The 18,765-nt window shown below is 44.4% G+C and overlaps 3 protein-coding genes and 1 long non-coding RNA gene across 5 annotated transcripts; 3 read left to right on the forward strand and 1 right to left on the reverse strand.

Annotated features, from left to right (window-relative positions):
- The first annotated feature begins 1,080 nt into the window (after window positions 1–1,080).
- LOC137911722 (Fc receptor-like protein 5) lies at window positions 1,081–9,397 on the forward strand. The gene is given in 11 exon segments (XM_068756101.1): window positions 1,081–1,117; window positions 1,793–2,059; window positions 2,140–2,445; window positions 2,546–2,819; window positions 3,198–3,445; window positions 3,520–3,672; window positions 7,442–7,708; window positions 7,789–8,094; window positions 8,195–8,452; window positions 8,842–9,093; window positions 9,168–9,397. Coding segments are annotated over 11 exon segments (2,598 nt in total).
- A 1,595-nt stretch (window positions 9,398–10,992) lies between these two features.
- Window positions 10,993–11,393, forward strand: LOC137911647 (uncharacterized). The gene is made up of 3 exons (XR_011106126.1): window positions 10,993–11,053; window positions 11,199–11,252; window positions 11,365–11,393. It is a non-coding gene; the product is annotated as an uncharacterized lncRNA (long non-coding RNA).
- A 568-nt stretch (window positions 11,394–11,961) lies between these two features.
- si:cabz01074944.1 (SLAM family member 5) lies at window positions 11,962–15,029 on the forward strand. The gene is made up of 7 exons (XM_068756104.1): window positions 11,962–12,040; window positions 12,877–13,185; window positions 13,703–13,921; window positions 14,234–14,338; window positions 14,421–14,479; window positions 14,571–14,639; window positions 14,893–15,029. Exons 1-7 carry the CDS (start codon window positions 11,962–11,964, stop codon window positions 14,953–14,955), a joined length of 903 nt encoding a protein of 300 aa, XP_068612205.1. The 3' UTR covers window positions 14,956–15,029.
- Window positions 15,030–15,131: 102 nt separating this feature from the next.
- On the reverse strand, window positions 15,132–17,736 carry si:cabz01074946.1 (SLAM family member 5). 2 transcript variants are annotated; one of them, XM_068755862.1, is made up of 7 exons: window positions 17,700–17,736; window positions 17,409–17,618; window positions 17,022–17,132; window positions 16,649–16,936; window positions 16,259–16,408; window positions 15,854–15,889; window positions 15,132–15,755 (listed from the first exon to the last, which is right to left on the reverse strand). In XM_068755862.1, exons 1-7 carry the CDS (start codon window positions 17,734–17,736, stop codon window positions 15,751–15,753), a joined length of 837 nt encoding a protein of 278 aa, XP_068611963.1. In that variant the 3' UTR covers window positions 15,132–15,750. The 2 variants fall into 2 exon arrangements, with proteins under 2 accessions (XP_068611963.1, XP_068611962.1); XM_068755861.1 differs by having other exon boundaries at window positions 16,634–16,936.
- Between the last annotated feature and the right edge of the window lie 1,029 nt (window positions 17,737–18,765).

The raw sequence follows: 18,765 nt of genomic DNA on the forward strand, positions 1-18,765 counted from the left end.
TGTGTGTTAATGTACCTTTGTATAGTGTACAGATTACATTTTTTTCTACATTCATTTCTTTACATCCTGGCATTTGAGACACAAATCTTCACTTCCTGAATAACATTAACAGGCAGTTGTCCAATCAACTGCCTGTTTGTTTTTAGATACTGTATATGCATTTACGTAGGAACGGCAACTTAAACGCAAAAATGTAATTCCTTGACCCACACTGACAAAAACTTTATTTGTATTTGTAAATGTATGTGTTTATAACTATATAAAAACAATTTGAATTTTCAAGCAAAGGAAAGAACATTATTTTTTTTATTTTATTTTATTAAATTAGTATAGGAACATTTTACTTGACCTAAAATGTGGCATGAAATTAAATCTCAGTAATATTTAACTACATTGATGTTCTGTTTTAATTCCTCTTTTGCTCCTGATAATACCATTAAGATGCTAATTATTTTTATTTTTTTTCTCTTTTAATAAACATGTTATTTATAGTATATTTATCTAAAAGAGACATATTCCTTTTTTAATAGCTTATTATTATTATTATTATAATTATTATTTATTTAAGAGCATAAAGATGAAGAACGATTTGAGTTTCAACTTTGAACAGTGTCGGCGTGGTCATGCCTCAGTTTTCTTTCATGCGTCACCGTGAAGCAGGAAGTTGCTGCAATCTCGTAATGTCACAGCGACACCTGCTGGCGAGACAAATAATAACGCTACTGGACAATACTCCAAAAAGATTTTTGAGAATCGTAGAATAGAGCTAAAAAACATGAATATTTTTTTTAATTTGAAATGCGTTTTTTTTTTTAACACGTCCAACATCAGGCGGCTGTCAAAGTTTCTGAAGATGACTTTGTGGGTTTTGCGTAAGAAGGAAGGAAGTTCTTCTGTAAATTCAGAAGAAGAAGTTGGAGAAAGCTTCCTTTGCAGTATTTGTGCGAAACCTTTTTTGCCCCCACAGTTCCTGATTTCTTCTCGTACTGCGTTTGCTGGGTTTTCGAGCTTGACCCCTCCATTTCCAGCGGGGGCCGTCAGGGGGGGACCGCGGGGGGGACCCAGCGTTGAGTGACGGGAATGGGACGCTCGGATCTCGGCGTGGCGGAGTTTATCCGTGAGTACCGGCGGCGACTTTCTCCGTCCTCGCACCATTGGAAATAACTGTTTAGAATGACGTCATGTTTACAACTTCTTTCTTTTCTATTTATGTATTTATTTTATTTTTTTCATGAAAATGCATTTACGACATTGCACCTTTACACACACACGTTCATTACTTTGAACATTTCCATGATTAAATAATTAAATTCTCTGTCTTATTCTAACTCTGTTTTAGTGCTGATTACTCTCGTGCGCTGTGGATACGCTCAAGGTACTTTTTATACATCTTCTTTATGTCGAATCCAAAGGAATGATTTTTTTTATAATTTTATTTATTTATTTTTATCAGAACAATATAGACGGATTACATTTTTTAATAGCATTTGTGTCTGTTAGATCCTTTGCTGAGATAAAGGCTACAATTTCATATTTTAATTTTTGATCCGGTTTAGCATCTACTTTTAGGACAGATGCCAAAAAAACAAAAACATCGAGAATCAAATCACAGTGATGTAAAACTTGTCATTTGGGCATTATAGCGACAAGAAGCATGTCCAAAACATTCTGAAGACATGATATGAACCGGTTTTACTGCGCCGATGACAGCGAGCCAATCAGTATCAAAATGATTGGAATGGCGATTTAGAATCCACGCCACGATTCCCTCGTGTCTACGTTTGCCCGTCAGCCGCAGGCAGCGCCGTCGCGGTCCTGCAGACAAGCTGGCCCGAGCTGTACGTGGGAGAGACCATCACGCTGGCGTGTGAAATCGAGGGCGGGGAAGACGCGGAGTGGGACTACGAATGGGCGCTTCCCGGACCGTCCGGGCGCTACGGGAACGTGATCAGGCGCGTCACGGCGTCCAGCAAGGAGGACTACTACTGTATCGGCCGAATCCGGAATGGAACGTCGAGAACCGCGTGGAGTCGAGTTCTGAGAGTGACTCTTTTGGAACGTAAGTCTTTGTTTTTTTATTGCTTGGACTTTATTTTTGAACACACGACGCCGTTCTTACGCCGAGGCGCTTCCCAACAGGTAAACCCAAGCCCGTCCTCAACGCGTCCAAGTTGTGGTCGACCCCGGGGGACTCGGTGAATCTGACCTGCTCCTTCAGACACCTGCATGCGGGCTGGCGGTTCCACTGGTTCCGGATCCTGCCCAGTCCGTCGGGGGACGGCTACGCCTACGAGCGGCTGCCCGGCGACGGCGTCAACGGGACCGGACGGAACGCCTACACCGTCGGCGAGCAAGAGTTCACGTCCGGATACGCGTGCAGCGCCGGGAGAGGACGCCCGGTGTTTTACACCGACCCGAGTCAGGAGAGGTTCGTCTGGTCCGCAGGTGAGGTCCGCTTCCAGCCGCAGGTAAAAGCTGCACACCTGTAGCTTTTTTTTTTTTTTTTGACAGTGTGCGTGTTTTCTTCTTCTTCTTCTCCTTCCAGATGCGCATTCGGGAGCGTCTCTCTCAGTCAGCCCCGACCGATCGCAGCATTTGACGACGGAGCCGGTGTCGCTGAGGTGCGACGGGAACGCTGCCAAGTGGAGGGTGATCCGGTTCGTCCAAGACAGATTCCAGATCCGCTGCGCGATGGCGGCCGGAAGCGCGTGCAGCGTCCAGCCCTCCCAGCCCGTCGACGGCGTCTACTGGTGCGAGTCCGACGCCGGGCAGTTCAGCAACGCGGTCAACATCAGCAGGCGGAGTGAGTTTTAACCTCCGTTTATCTGTCTCTCAAGAAGTTACAGACGGATCTCGGTGACATTTTGTGGAAGTTTCAGGTTCGATTTTGGTGATGATCCAGAAAGAGATTCTGGATTCTGGATCTTTTTTTTTTTTTTTTTACAGTGCAGTCAATGGAGCTTCAAAATGTGTTTCGCAATATCTCGGTTGATTATGGGCTGATGTTTATAGAATTTAACAGAATCATGGAGGGTGGGGATCTCTATCTTACCACCGGATTTAATCCGGATTGGATCTGGATGATCCGATATTTAGAGCTGGTCGATTCCACATCGGATTTGTTCCGTCTTTAATCCCTGAGGCCACGCCTCCAGTTGAAATCCCATCTTGGTGTGTTTTTTTTTTTTTACAGACAGGGATATCATCCTGGTGAGCCCGGTCCTCCCGGTGACCGAGGGCGATCCCGTCACCCTCGGCTGCAAAGTCAGCGGCGTAAACGAGCCAACCGGCGTCCTCTTCTACAAAAACGGCAAACTCCTCGAAAACGACGGCCGGGGGAGCCTGACTGTCCTCCAAGCGTCGACGTCCGACGAAGGCTTTTATAAATGCGTGGCGGACGGAGGCCGGAGGTTGACGTCGGAGGAGAGCTGGATGTCGGTGAGACGTGAGTGGGACGAGAACCGTTACGGGGAGCTGTCGCTTTACGGGCGTGTTCAAAAGGTCCACTTTCTGTTGCAGCGACGCCTGCAGGCGCTCGCCGCGCTCCGGCCTCCGTGCTGCTGATCGTCAGGCTGGCGTGCGGCGTCTTGGTCACCGTGTTCCTCCTGCTGTTGCTCTATCAGCAGGTGAAGACGAAAGGTGAGACGTCACCTCCCGATGACGTTCCCCATTAACAGGTGTATTGGCAATAAAGTAATTCCTAAGTATAATGTCAATTACATAATCGATAATTGTAAGATCAATCAAATAATCATTAAGTGGCGATTAAACAATGCTAAGTAACTTTGACCTACAGGGACGGTAGTAGGAAAATAACCGTCTGCAAAGGTGTGATAAGATGAAAAAACAATGTTGCTAGATGGGAAGTACGCTTCAACGAAAGACCCTCGTATGCAGCTAAGTTTTGTGGTAAAGGTTCATGGACTGCATCTCCGTATTGATACTTAGAATTTATGACTTCCTCCCATATTGTTACTTAGAATTTCCCTTGTACAACGCCTGTTTCCTGTTCTAAGAATGAAAGAATGGGTGCCTATATAAGCAAGATGTTTTCACTCTTCTTCGCTTCACTCAGCCAACTGTTCTACTTGGATGACTGAAGCCCCAAGGCCTTGGTAAAATAATTAAAGACCAATCTTACATGATCATGTGTCTTTATTATACAATTACTAAAAAGAACAAAAAACTGCCAACACACAGGCAGTTGATTGGACAACTGCCTGTGTGTTGGCAGTTTTTAGATACTGTATATGCATTTACGTAGGAACGGCAACTTAAATGCAAAAATGTAATTCCTTGACCCACACTGACAAAAACTTTATTTGTATTTGTAAATGTATGTGTTTATAACTATATAAAAACAATTTGAATTTTCAAGCAAAGGAAAGAACATTATTTTTTTTATTTTATTTTATTAAATTAGTATAGGAACATTTTTCTTGACCTAAAATGTGGCATGAAATTCTAAATAATTATTTTTAAAAGACTCTTCCCTATAACGCTGCATCAAGTGAAGTATCAGTTTGTTTCTGCGCCCCCTAGTGGCCAGACAAAAAACGAAAAGATTAACGCAGATTTTCTTTTTTGATGTTTAGGATGTTTTTGCTGTTTCACTGTGAAGCACCACAAAGTGTTTTCTCGACTAATAAACCTTCACAGATTTCCCGTTGACCTCAGAGCGAGGAGATGAAGATGGAGGTTTTGGGTTTGGGTCATTTAAAAGCCGTTAACAGTAACGCTTTTTGGGGTTTTTTTGGCCTACAGTTAGGATTTCGGCGTTTCTAGGCACTAGATGAAAGCCGCCCACCTTCTCTGCAGCTTGTCCTTCATCACCTTTTAGACTTTCTTTCTCCCAATTCTTTCCATGTCCCGTGTTTTTGTAAAGTCTTTTTGAAGATTGTGTGTGTGTGTTTTAACCTGTACCTTTGTACCAGTGTGTGTTTGTGTCCTTGTGGTTAGAGATTAGGATCCGTCTTGGCCCATCGGTAATCTCCGTCTGTGTAGGACATCATCTTGTAGGACGTTGTCCCTTCACGGCTTGTACATTTGCTCTTTGTCCTCACGGGAACGGGACTTGCTACCTGACGAGGTTCTGCTCGGAGAGTATTTTGCACATGCCATTGTCTCTTCAGCAGCGCTCCTCAGCTTTATTGCCGTTTGCCTATAATAATAATAATTATTATTATAATAAACAATAATGCTTGTACAAATCGGATAGTTCTTGTTATACTGTATTGTAGTACTGCTTTTTCATTATGCGTGTCAAACAGATGTGGGATGAAAAGTGGAAATGTTTTATTTTTTATTATTATTTTTAAATAAAAATACTCCTGCTTTTGTAGCTCAGTCTCTCGTGTTTATAATTTTAGGGTGTGACTGTTTGTCATTTATGACTTATAATTTTGCAAACATGGATGAGCAAAAGTCACAAGTGCAATTTTTGTGACTTTTGTGAATCATTCTTCTGTCGTATTTTTTCATCTTCATACTTCTTATTACTAAATACTATAACCGCTAGTATACTGTCCCGTGCGGTATTCGAGTTATATTGTTGAATTACAAATTAAAAAAAATATTTGTTAGGATGCAGATCAGCTTCCCGGCTGGAAACGGCAGAGGATTTTTTCATTTCATTTTCTAACCGCTTATTCCGCCATCGGGTCGCGGGCCAAGCTGGAGCCAATCCCAGCAGTCAATGGGCGAGAGGCAGGGGACACCCTGGACAAGCCGCCAGTTCATCGCAGGGCAACACAGGGACAGACAACCAGCCACACACACACTCACACCTACGGGCAATTTAGTGTCACCAATCAGCCTAGGCTGCATGTCTTTGGAGGTGGGAGGAAGCCGGAGAACCCAGAGAGAACCCACGCAGACACGGGGAGAACATGCAAACTCCTCACAGAATGGCCACAAGCCGGAGACGAACCTGCGACCATCTCGCTGTGAGGCAACAGTGCTTACCACTGCGCCACCGAGCCGCCCATGGCAGAGGATTATAATCTTGATATTATAATTGATTTAATTTAATTTAGTCGTCGTTGCACCAGCTAAATAACCTGATCTGGGCGTGACGTAGAGAACACAGGTGCCTCTGACGTTACGTTGTTAATAAACATGTTATTTATAGTATATTTATCTAAAAGAGACATATTCCTTTTTTAATAGCTTATTATTATTATTATTATAATTATTATTTATTTAAGAGCATAAAGATGAAGAACGATTTGAGTTTCAACTTTGAACAGTGTGGGCGTGGTAATGCCTCAGTTTTCTTTCATGCGTCACCGTGTAGCCGGAAGTTGCTGCAATCTCGTAATGTCACAGCGACACCTGCTGGCGAGACAAATAATAACGCTACTGGACAATACTCCAAAAAGATTTTTGAGAATCGTAGAATAGAGCTAAAAAACATGAATATTTTTTTTAATTTGAAATGCGTTTTTTTTTTTTTAACACGTCCAACATCAGGCGGCTGTCAAATACAAAAGTTTCTGAAGATGACTTTGTGGGTTTTGCGTAAGAAGGAAGGAAGTTCTTCTTTAAATTCAGAAGAAGAAGTTGGAGAAAGCTTCCTTTGCAGTATTTGTGCGAAACCTTTTTTGCCCCCACAGTTCCTGATTTCTTCTCGTACTGCGTTTGCTGGGTTTTCGAGCTTGACCCCTCCATTTCCAGCGGGGGCCGTCAGGGGGGGGACCGCGGGGGGGACCCAGCGTTGAGTGACGGGAATGGGACGCTCGGATCTCGGCGTGGCGGAGTTTATCCGTGAGTACCGGCGGCGACTTTCTCCGTCCTCGCACCATTGGAAATAACTGTTTAGAATGACGTCATGTTTACAACTTCTTTCTTTTCTATTTATGTATTTATTTTATTTTTTTCATGAAAATGCATTTACGACATTGCACCTTTACACACACACGTTCATTACTTTGAACATTTCCATGATTAAATAATTAAATTCTCTGTCTTATTCTAACTCTGTTTTAGTGCTGATTACTCTCGTGCGCTGTGGATACGCTCAAGGTACTTTTTATACATCTTCTTTATGTCGAATCCAAAGGAATGATTTTTTTTATTATTTTTATTTTTTTATTTTTATCAGAACAATATAGACGGATTACATTTTTTAATAGCATTTGTGTCTGTTAGATCCTTTGCTGAGATAAAGGCTACAATTTCATATTTTGATTTTTGATCCGGTTTAGCATCTACTTTTAGGACAGATGCCAAAAAAACAAAAACATCGAGAATCAAATCACAGTGATGTAAAACTTGTCATTTGGGCATTATAGCGACAAGAAGCATGTCCAAAACATTCTGAAGACATGATATGAACCGGTTTTACTGCGCCGATGACAGCGAGCCAATCGGTATCAAAATGATTGGAATGGCGATTTAGAATCCACGCCACGATTCCCTCGTGTCTACGTTTGCCCGTCAGCCGCAGGCAGCGCCGTCGTGATCCTGCAGACAAGCTGGCCCGAGCTGTACGTGGGAGAGACCATCACGCTGGCGTGTGAAATCGAGGGCGGGGAAGACGCGGAGTGGGACTACAAATGGTCGCTACCCGGACCGTCCGGGCGCTACGGGAACGTGATCAGGCACGTCACGGCGTCCAGCACGGAGGACTACTACTGTGTCGGCCGAATCCGGAATGGAACGTCGGAAAGCGCGTGGAGTCAAGTTCTGAGAGTGGCTCTTTTGGAACGTAAGTCTTTGTTTTTTTATTGCTTGGACTTTATTTTTGAACACACGACGCCGTTCTCACGCCGAGGCGCTTCCAAACAGATAAACCCAAGCCCGTCCTCAACGCGTCCAAGTTCTGGTTGACCCCGGGGGACTCGGTGGATCTGACCTGCTCCGTCAGACACCTGTCTGCGGGCTGGCGGTTCCACTGGTTCCGGATCCTGCCCAGTCCGTCGGGGGACGGCTACGCCTACGAGCGGCTGCCCGGCGACGGCGTCAACGGGACCGGACGGAACGCCTACACCGTCGGCGAGCAAGAGTTCACGTCCGGATACGCGTGCAGCGCCGGGAGAGGACGTCCGGTGTTTTACACCGACCCGAGTCAGGAGAGGTTCGTCTGGTCCGCAGGTGAGGTCCGCTTCCAGCCGCAGGTAAAAGCTGCACACCTGTAGCTTTTTTTTTTTTTTTTGACAGTGTGCGTGTTTTCTTCTTCTTCTTCTCCTTCCAGATGCGCATTCGGGAGCGTCTCTCTCAGTCAGCCCCGACCGATCGCAGCATTTGATGACGGAGCCGGTGTCGCTGAGGTGCGACGGGAACGCTACCAAGTGGAGGGTGATCCGGTTCGCCCAAGACAGATTCCAGATCCGCTGCGCGATGGCGGCCGGAAGCGCGTGCAGCGTCCAGCCCTACCAGCATGTCGACGGCGTCTACTGGTGCGAGTCCGACGCCGGGCAGTTCAGCAACGCGGTCAACATCAGCAGGCGGAGTGAGTTTTAACCTCCGTTTATCTGTCTCTCAAGAAGTTACAGACGGATCTCGGTGACATTTTGTGGAAGTTTCGGGTTCGATTTTGGTGATGATCCAGAAAGAGATTCTGGATTCTGGATCTTTTTTTTTTTTTTTACAGTGCAGTCAATGGAGCTTCAAAATGTGTTTCGCAATATCTCGGTTGATTATGGGCTGATGTTTATAGAATTTAACAGAATCATGGAGGGTGGGGATCTCTATCTTACCACCGGATTTAATCCGGATCGGATCTGGATGATCCGATATTTAGAGCTGGTCGATTCCACATCGGATTTGTTCCGTCTTTAATCCCTGAGGCCACGCCTCCAGTTGAAATCCCATCTTGGTGTGTTTTTTTTTTTTTTACAGACAGGGATATCATCCTGGTGAGCCCGGTCCTCCCGGTGACCGAGGGCGATCCCGTCACCCTCGGCTGCAAAGTCAGCGGCGTAAACGACCCGACCGGCGTCCTCTTCTACAAAAACGGCAAACTCCTCGAAAACGACGGCCGGGGGAACCTGACTGTCCTCCAAGCGTCGACGTCCGACGAAGGCTTTTATAAATGCGTGGCGGATGGAGGCCGGAGGTTGACGTCGGAGGAGAGCTGGATGTCGGTGAGACGTGAGTGGGACGAGAACCGTTACGGGGAGCTGTCGCTTTACGGGCGTGTTCAAAAGGTCCACTTTCTGTTGCAGCGACGCCTGCAGGCGCTCGCCGCGCTCCGGCCTCCGTGCTGCTGATTGTCGGGCTGGCGTGCGGCGTCTTGGTCACCGTGTTCCTCCTGCTGTTGCTCTATCAGCAGGTGAAGACGAAAGGTGAGACGTCACCTCCTGATGTTGGGTCCCCGACGGACGCAGCGACAAAAGAAACAAGATTTGAAATGCAGAAGCGTCTTAACCAGGGGTCCCCAAACTTTTTCCTGTGAGGGCCACATCACTTTTTCCTTCTCTGATGGAGGGCCGGGGTCAGTTTGTAGGAAAAGTGCGACGATGGCAGGGGTGCCTAAACATTTAGGGGCCGAATGCGGAGGCAGGCTGTATTTTAGGCTTCATCTCACCATCACAACTACACACAGTGACATGAATCGAGTGTCACACACGCAATGCCTCTCACACCCAAACTCAGTCTCTCTCCAGCATTATCACGAAGTGCAGAGGAGAAGAACGACTGGATCAATCAGCTGATCCAATGCAGCTGCAGAGGACCAAACAACAAAACCCAAATTCTTGTATAAAATGCACGCTACGCACGCCTTGGTTTCGAACCCAGGACCTTCTGGCTGGGAGTCTAGTGTGCTACCCACTACACCACCTAGATGCCACCCCACCAGACATTAGGATACATAGACAGTAGCATTGTTGACTTTAGACCAGAGGCACTGGTTTTGATTCCAGTATGACGTCACCTGGTCTGAGACACGCCCACTCCACGTAACACAAAATGAAAAAGCACAACATAACAACACAACAACACAACAACACAGAACAACATAACAACACGCTGTGGTCTGAGAATACCTCAAGTTTCCTCACCTATACGGTGGCGTAGTTGGTAGGGTTACCGGTCTACTGCCAGAGGAACTGGGTTCGCATCCAACTGTGGGAGTGGGGGTGGAGTAGGGGCAACAGGGTAGGCCTAGGGCCTTGCCTGGGCGGAGTGAACTGGACCACCGGTCCACTCCACTCCGCTCAGGTGTGCCCTGGACCTACCCTGTTGCCCCTGCTCCATCCCATTCCCGTAGTGGGATTCGATACCAGGGCCATTTTGCCCCCCTGTACAGTGCTGCCAACTATGCAGGAAACTTGCCCTGTTATTACAAGGTAATTACTATGTAGGCATGAATCGCTATATAGGCTAAATACCAAGTTATTACACAGTAATTACTATGTAATAAGTTGATATTACAGAACACCGGAACATTAACTTTCTGGCCGTATGTGACCATCATTAAAATTGTCCCAAATAAAAGGGAGGCTACTCATGTTGTATGGAAAGGAAAGTAAGTAAATTCTATTTTGGGTCTCTGGTATTGCTCAGGGGGCCAGGCCAAATGTGGAAATGGGCCGGATCCGGCCCGCGGGCCGTAGTTTGGGGACCCCTGGTCTTAACAGTAAATGTTTTTTTTTTTTACAGGCTCGTGCTTTATCAGGTCTCCGAGAACCAATCGAGGCTCGGATGTAGACCGCATCATGAATGAGGATGACGCTCAAGGCAAAGACGCGGCTCCTCCTCTCCAAGGTCGGATCCCGATTCAGTTCTTTTTCAGGTTTCCTTGACTTGATTTCCGCTGCGAGTCGTTGCCCGTTTCTGTTATCGAGCTGAAACTTGGACCGTCGGAGCAGCTCGATAACGCCAGAATAAGATTTAATGTCTCAATTTCAGATGCGTTCAGCGAAGTCACATATTCTTCGGTTGTGCTTAAGAACGTTACGAAGGAGGGTGAGCGTTTCCTTTCAATCACATGACGTGTCTGAAGTGCACGGATACACTATTCATGCACGACTCTGCTCGTCAAAACTAGGGAGGAAGGAACCGGAAGAGGACGTAGTTTACTTAAACGTGAAGCCGGGACCACCTGCAGGTACTTTTTTTTTTTATTTTAATTTCTTCTTCTCTTTGTTCCGTAATCATTATTTTCAGTCCCTGATATTGTGACTGCGCATGTGGCGCGTGCACGCCTGGGGAAAATCGGAACATTCATATCAAATTATTTGTTGTATTTGCAGGAAATCCTGCAAATGAAACCATATATTCCGAAGTCAAAACAAAAGCCGCTTCAGGTGACAGTGCACGTTTTATATAATTATATATTATATTAATTATATAATTATAAATGAGTTATAAAGGTTACAAAAATCCGGTTTATTCTCCTTTCCTTTGCTTCTCTTCCAGATCGATGAGACCAGGATGATGACGGAGGGCATGTATTTGTAAAACTCTGTCGTGTGTATTTTTATTTTTTGTTTTTTAAAAAAAACTGAAGTACAGTTTTATTCTTCTGTTATACGTATTTGATATTTTATTTCTGCTGTAAAATGTGTGAACATTTTGAGCTATATGAAAAAAGATTTTTCACATTCTGATCAATTGTTCATTAAATATATCATTTGTGTTGTACGACATGTTTTTTTTGCGTGTTTTCGTACGGGATCATCTTGACTTATCTTGACTTGAAGAACCCCCCCCCCCCCCCCACAGATATGAATCTACTCGATTTGAATCTCTACGTTTGTGTTTTTGGCCCCGAGAATTAGAATCGTGTCCTTAAACCGCCGTCATGTTGCATCAGAGTCTAAACATGGTCCTACAGGTTGTGAAAAAGCTTGTGTCAGTTTCCTCTTTAAAAAAAAAAGTTGCTGCCCTTGAAGACCCCCTCCCCCCCCATAAACGCCGCCTCCTCTCCCTCACGCCCATTTAGCGCTGACTTGTCAAAGCAGCCGTTTGATTTGCCAGAACAGGAAGGAAGACTTTGCTCCTTTCCCCTCAGTCATGGCTGGGGTTCATCTTCATCGCCTCATCTTCCTCTTTACCTGCAGTTCTGTGCGGCTTCCCTGGGTCTGCCTCCACGGTACGACCGCCTCTGCTAAGTCTATCGAGTTTTTAGCACGCTTTTTTTTAAATGATTGATACTCTGACAAGGTTATTTCAAGAGACAATTTGCTGATGCAGGCATTTTATTTCTGGGAATGATGCACATTCTTTTGGGGCATGTCGACAGAATGGCTGCTTTTTTTGTGTGTGTGTGCATGTTCATTTATATACAGATGACGCTCAACTCGACATTCTGCATGAATCGACAGTAACCAGATTAAATCTGAACTGATATTTAGGATTTATTTATTATATTTTCAACATTTACTGAGGAACCGTTTCCCCGGCAGCACCAAAGCCAAAATGCTGAACAGAACTGGGTTTGAAAAAAAAAACTTTCGAGAAAAATGTATCGCTGAGCTCGGCGATTGTGGTTTCACTGCTTTGACTTTGACTCATCTTGGAAGTTTATTCTTGTGTCACCGCCACCAATGACGTTAATGAATCTAGCTTGGCGAGAGGGTTATGCATGTGGACAAACTTTTACGGTGTGATTTCGGATATCTGGATCCAGCAGGGACGCTCTTTAGTGTCTTTCTTGTCAGTTCAAATCCATTTATTTGGGAGGATCACTGTGAGAGGCCGGAAGAGTTGCCTCCAGACACTTCTGGAAAGGGATTATTTATTTCACTTTCTCACATTTGCATCGCTGCTTTGCATGAAACTTTTATTATAGATGGGAAGCAGGGATTAAATAAGTGCAAAATGGGGACAAAATGAATCCCAAAACTAAAAAAAAGACAGTTGCCAAGGAGTTGAGTTTCTGTCGCTGCGGGACACATTCACTTCTGTTTTTTTTTGGTTGCTTTTCAGACGTTGAGGCTTCCAGTTGTCAAACTGTTGTCCATAAAAAAGTTGGAGACGCTGTGCAGCTTTCACCGTGCGCGTCGACCGAGGGCGTCCTCGTCGCACGATGGAAATATGAGGATCAAATGATTGCAGACATTGATGCAAAAATCTCCGAAAAGCGGTTCGAGAGCAGATTATACCTAAATCCCACTAACTTCACTTTAACGGTGAGAAGCCTGACTCTGCAGGATTCTGGTCATTTCACTTTCATCTCAGGGGGAGGGGAGAATAATCAACAGAGACCGACTGACGTCATCACTCTACAAGTTCACGGTAAGACACATCAGTTTATAGTCGACTGATCATCTCCGGTATAAAATCGATGCTTTATTTGGATAAATATAATCTGGATGTTTTGTCCAGAAATAATATCTTATCCTTTCTCTCCACTATGACGGAGTATTAGGGCTATTACGAGATTAAAGTCATAATATTACGAAAATAAAGTCATAAAATTAGAATAAAGTCATAATATTATGACTCTCGTAGTGTAAAATAAAGATGTATTATTGTGGCCCTAATACTGCGCCGTACCATCCACTTCCGTTCACGGGCGCATCATTTTGAAAATATAGTCAACAGAAAAACATTTATCTCTCTATATGCTTGTAATTTTTGAACTTCATTTCTACTACGTCACACCCGGAAATCCTGAGCGCATATCTCCACTATCAGATTATATCTGGGTTCAACTCAGGAAACGGTAAAGTGAAAGTTTCTCTCTCTCCTCCTCCTTCAGAGCCAATAAAAAATAAACCTATCCTGACTTTGAATTCCACCTGGCGTGCAGCGAACGACTCCTGCGCGGTTTTCCTGGACTGCGGCGCAACGTCGGACAGAAGCGCCTCTTATTTATGGACCGTGGGGAACCGAACGAGCCGCGGCTCGAGGCTGCAGTACATCCTCCAGCCGCCAGAGGGCGCCACCGATGTCTCCTGCACGGTTGACAACTTCGTCAGCCGGATGTCGGAATCCACAACAGTGAAGTGCAGCAACGACACACAAGAAAGTACGCGGATAAAAGTGATTAGAATTTATATTGGGAATATTGTTCATCTATTTATTATCGGTGCATTCAGATAAGATGAATACGGGAAGGCAGAGGGATCATTTTAGCTTTTACAGGCGGAAATAAGAGGATAGACCCGGAAATCATTATGACGTCATCGATAATAACATGATATTTTACAAGTGACTGCGTCATTCTGCATGCAAGACACTTGATATTCTTGTAAAATGTTAAATTTCGACTTTTATTTTCAATTTTAAGTGAAATAAAAAGGGAAATAAAATCCATAAAAATGATGCTGTGATTTTGCAGGTTCAGGAAAGGCCGTGTTTCTCCTGAGTGCAGCCGGAGCAGTTTGCTTGCTTGCCTTTACAGGAATAGTGATCTGTGTTTGTCACTACAAACGATGCCAACCACGTGAGAAACGCCAAAAAGGTCACTTTTTTTTAAAATTAATATCACGTTTTTGTCTGACTCTTTTTTTGTTTCTCTGAACCAGGAGCTGAATCCAATGACGTCACTGAATATGCTGCCATCTATGAGGTTGCATTTGCAAAGGTAAAGCAGGCAGTTTGAATTCGGGATCCGCCGGTTTTCACTCGGATTTTTGCCGTTTCTACATTTGTTTCATGCACCGTTAAACCTCCAGGAGAGGACCACGGAGACTTGCACAGCAAACGAAAGCACCGAAAACAACGTCGATTCTGTCACACCAGGGGTAAGAGCAACATTTAGATACGCAGAGGCAGAGACAAATCAGTGCAGAGAGAGGCTGCAAGGATAATAATCATGAGACATTTTTAATTGCCTGTTATAAAGGAACATTTAAAATCATGGATAAAAGTAACTCCCTATTTTTAATGTGCAAAAAAGGGAACAGATATTTATGGTAATTCTTCATTAAAAAAAAAAGGTTAAAATCTTGAAAGGGTCCTGAAGTGTTTTTGATTTCATTTTCTTTGCCACTAAAGCTCCAGGCGATTTACGACAAGATCCAGTTGAGTCGCATTCCGGACGGCGAGGATGCGATCTAGAGTTCCGCAGCACGACGAGACAAACGGCCGAGAGAAAGATGCAGCAGTTTGTAAATGCAGAGGATGTAAAAGTATATTTAAATGTAATTAAATTTTTGCGAGCGATAACTACATAGATTCACATTGTTCCTCAGGTTTGTTCTACAAGAACAAGAAAAACAGATGTGCATAATCTATACATTAAAATGTTTATTTTAAAATCATCTTAAAATTGCTGAGTTCGACCATAAATGTATAAAATATATTATTTCGATTAATGTCATTAATGTAGCTGAGGTTTTATTTAATATTACCGCGAAGGCGGGGTAACGCCTACTTCATTTCCGCTCTCCTTCAAAATAAAGGTGCTACATATACATGCGTATGTATGTACCGGTATGTTTTATTTTAATAGATTCTATAAAGCTGACACCTGCGGCCGCTAGGGGGCACCAAAGACCTCAGTAGCATAATCAAACATAGCAAAGTGCATGTTTAACCATTTGCTAATCAAATATAGACAACACTGATGGAACAAATTAACCTGAGAGTCTCAGATTTTGAGTTTCAATCAATTGATAACTGAATAAGTATTGACAATGAAATGTGATGTTATGTGACGCCAACATTATCTCCTGTAAAAACATTTTTAGTACGGTACTTCCTCATTATTGACACCATTACATCTTACAGCAGTTTTAGCAGATTACATTTCTTTCATTCATGTGTAAACCCTTTCACAAAAATAAATAAACACGTTATTTTTACAAATGCTGATGGTATTCTGGAGGCGTGTCCTTGGCCTGGTGCACGTCTTCAAGCTAGAAGGAGAGGAGACAAACTGGGTCATTTTTCAAGAAGGATTTGTGACCCTTTTTCTTTTTTTGGGGGGCAAAAAAACAAAATAAAAAGAGCTTACGTTTCGTCTCTGGCGGCGTTTTTCTTAATGTTTTACCTGGAAAATACAAATCAGTTTATGAAATGGTGACCAGTTGAAACATGCAGCTTTGATTTGTTCTATAATAAGGATGGAAAAAGAAAAGTCAAATATATGCTTCAAAATCAGCAATAATTTTGCTGCTATGCATTATTTTGGAAAAAACACTTTGTCTTTATCCTGCAAGGATTTACTGCTCTTAAATGCACTTTGCCCTTGCAGGGGCCAATTTGTAGTTTAAAACTGCCCCCCCCCCTCTCTCTCTCTCTCTCTCTCAGGCTGATATCTGTCCTCATGGACGATCAATTAATATCTCAGATCCCCTGAAGTATTTTAATCCGGTAACATGTTAACCCAGAAACAAGAAAATGCAGCTTCGACTCTCACCTCTGAAAATGTGCACCAATATAACTGCCAGGAAACCCCCGAGGACGCCCCCCATGAAAAAAGCAGCGTAATATCGGTTTATGGGCTGAGGAGAAGGAGGAGGAGGAGGAAGAGGACGAAGAGGAGGAGGCACGGATGGAGGATCGTCATCTGAAATACCAGAAACGGGAAACGACATATTTAAGAGGAAGCGTCTCATCATGTTGAATCTGAATGGATGTCATGAGATCGATTCATTTTGAAATAAAAATTCCTCTTCCCTAAACTTACCTGTTTTTTTGTTTTTAAAATTTAAATACATTTAATTTCAGGCTGCAGAGCTGATGGGGGGGGGGGGATAAAAACAAAAATAAGACACGTCTTAATTTAACGTACGTTTCATTCGCTCACCGTCGCAGCGCAGCGGGGCGACGCTCGACGCTTCGTCCAGGTTCCTGCGGGAGGTGCACGTCACGTTCACGCGGTCCCGCGCGCCGCTGGGAATCCACGAGAGAGCCACGGCGCCGCCGCCTCCGCCGCCGTGCCCGCTCGCGTTGAGGACGGGCACACCTGCGGGCTCCACCTGCCAGGTGAGGGCCACGCCCTCATCGGACGAGGAGCAGGACAGCAGCACCGAGCAGCCCCCGTGATCGGGCCAGGAGGAGATCACCGTCCGGATGCTCGGCTTCCGGAGGTGCCCTGCAGAGGAAGCATCGGGAAGGATCGGGAATGATCGGGAATGATCGGGAAGGATCGGAACCTCCCCGAGCATCCCGATTCTTACGTCTCACGAGGAGCCTGATCTTGTTCACGCGGTCCATGCCCTCCGTGCTGATGACGTCAGCGTGGTATTCCATGGCATCGTCCATGTTTAGATCACGGATCGTCAAGTCACCTGATCGATACAGGAAAAAGAAATCGAGAGGAGGAAAAGAAGAAAATTAATAATAATAATAATAAAAAAATCAGGAGAAGGAAAAGAAGAAAAATAATCATAATTATAATAATAATACAAAAAACAAGAAGAAGAAAATAAGAAAAAAATTAATAATAATAATAATAAAAATAAATCAAGAGGAGGAAAAGAAGAAGAAAACAGAATTTTTTTAAATAATAATTACAAAAAAAGAAATCAAGAGGAAACTCCAGTTCCCGATCTGAGCCTTCGTACCTGAGGTTCTGTTCAGCCGGAGTCTCCCCCGGTACAGGTAGAAGCGCTCCGTGATCTCCTTGCCTTTGCGAAGCGTGGCGATCCACGTGCTGTTTGAGAAGATGGACCAGTCCACCCTGGACAGATTCCACGACGCGTCGGCCCCCGAGGAGAGGGTGACGCTGTCCCCGACGTAGGCAGAGACTTCTCCGGTGGATCCGACCGGAACCACTGCAAAAAGAAAAGTGGAACAAGACCGGATTAAATCTGTTGTTGTTGTTGTTGTTGTTGTTGTGTCTCAGATGAAGTTACCTCGGAGGAGCGCGATCAGGACGATCTGAAGTTTCATCGTTTCTGTTTAAAGTGTCGGAGGAGCAGCTGAAAAAGCTCCTCCAGACTTCCTGTTTTTCAACCCACAAACAACCAACATTAAAAAAAAAAAAGGTTCTGAGAAACTCTAAGATGCGTCAGAATCTCAAGTCCTTTCCGAAGAAATGACTAAAATGGAAATAAATACACTCCTCTGGTGAATTTCATCACAACCGACCAGAATCGGTTAAAAACAAATGTTTTAAATAAAGTTTTACAGGTTTACAAAATGGGATTTTTTTTTTGGTACACTTTAAACCGCCTCCACACACACACACACACACACACACACACACACACACACAAACAAAAACAAGATTCACATGATAGCATTTATTAAAAAACATTTTACAAAACAAATGTGCAAACATACACGTATAATCCCTCGGATTAATGCCTTCGACATACAGCAGCTAAATTATGTTTCACTGTTAGTGTTCCCAGCTTCTAGAAACTGGATCTAGATGCTCTGGATCTGGAATAACATGCTCACTGTGTGTGTGTGTGTGTGTTCATAAAATACCAGAACAGCAGATAACCTTCGCAAAGCAAACGTGACATTCAAGGTAAAAGCGGAGCAAAAAAGACCAGCTGTACAGAGGAATTCCTCTCTGACGGGTGTTTGGACTACAAATGGACTACAAATGGCGCTCAGAGTTTCGTTACATTTGTGGCGAAGTAGAGAAAAACAAAGCCTTCCTCTTGGGCACCGAGAAGCGGATCATCGTCAGCGTCTGTTCCCCGTTGGCTCCAAAGAGGAACCAGGTCACAAGATAGTCATCCGCCCCGCGGACGCCCACACGGTGTCCAAGGGCAACAGAGCTTAACAATACTACAATGGGTGTGAATGGGATGAGAGAGGGTGGGGGGTCCGCTGCCATAGCAACCAGAGAATCTACACCTTTTCCTCTCCTTCTCCCGACAAGACAAACGACATTCAACAAGCTTTTTAAACCCGTGTTGTGTTTCTGCCCCACCGGGGGGGGGGGGCAAAGCAGAACACGCCCAG

This window comes from Brachionichthys hirsutus, chromosome 23 (genome assembly GCF_040956055.1).
Source record: "Brachionichthys hirsutus isolate HB-005 chromosome 23, CSIRO-AGI_Bhir_v1, whole genome shotgun sequence".
NCBI classification, from domain to species: domain Eukaryota; kingdom Metazoa; phylum Chordata; class Actinopteri; order Lophiiformes; family Brachionichthyidae; genus Brachionichthys; species Brachionichthys hirsutus.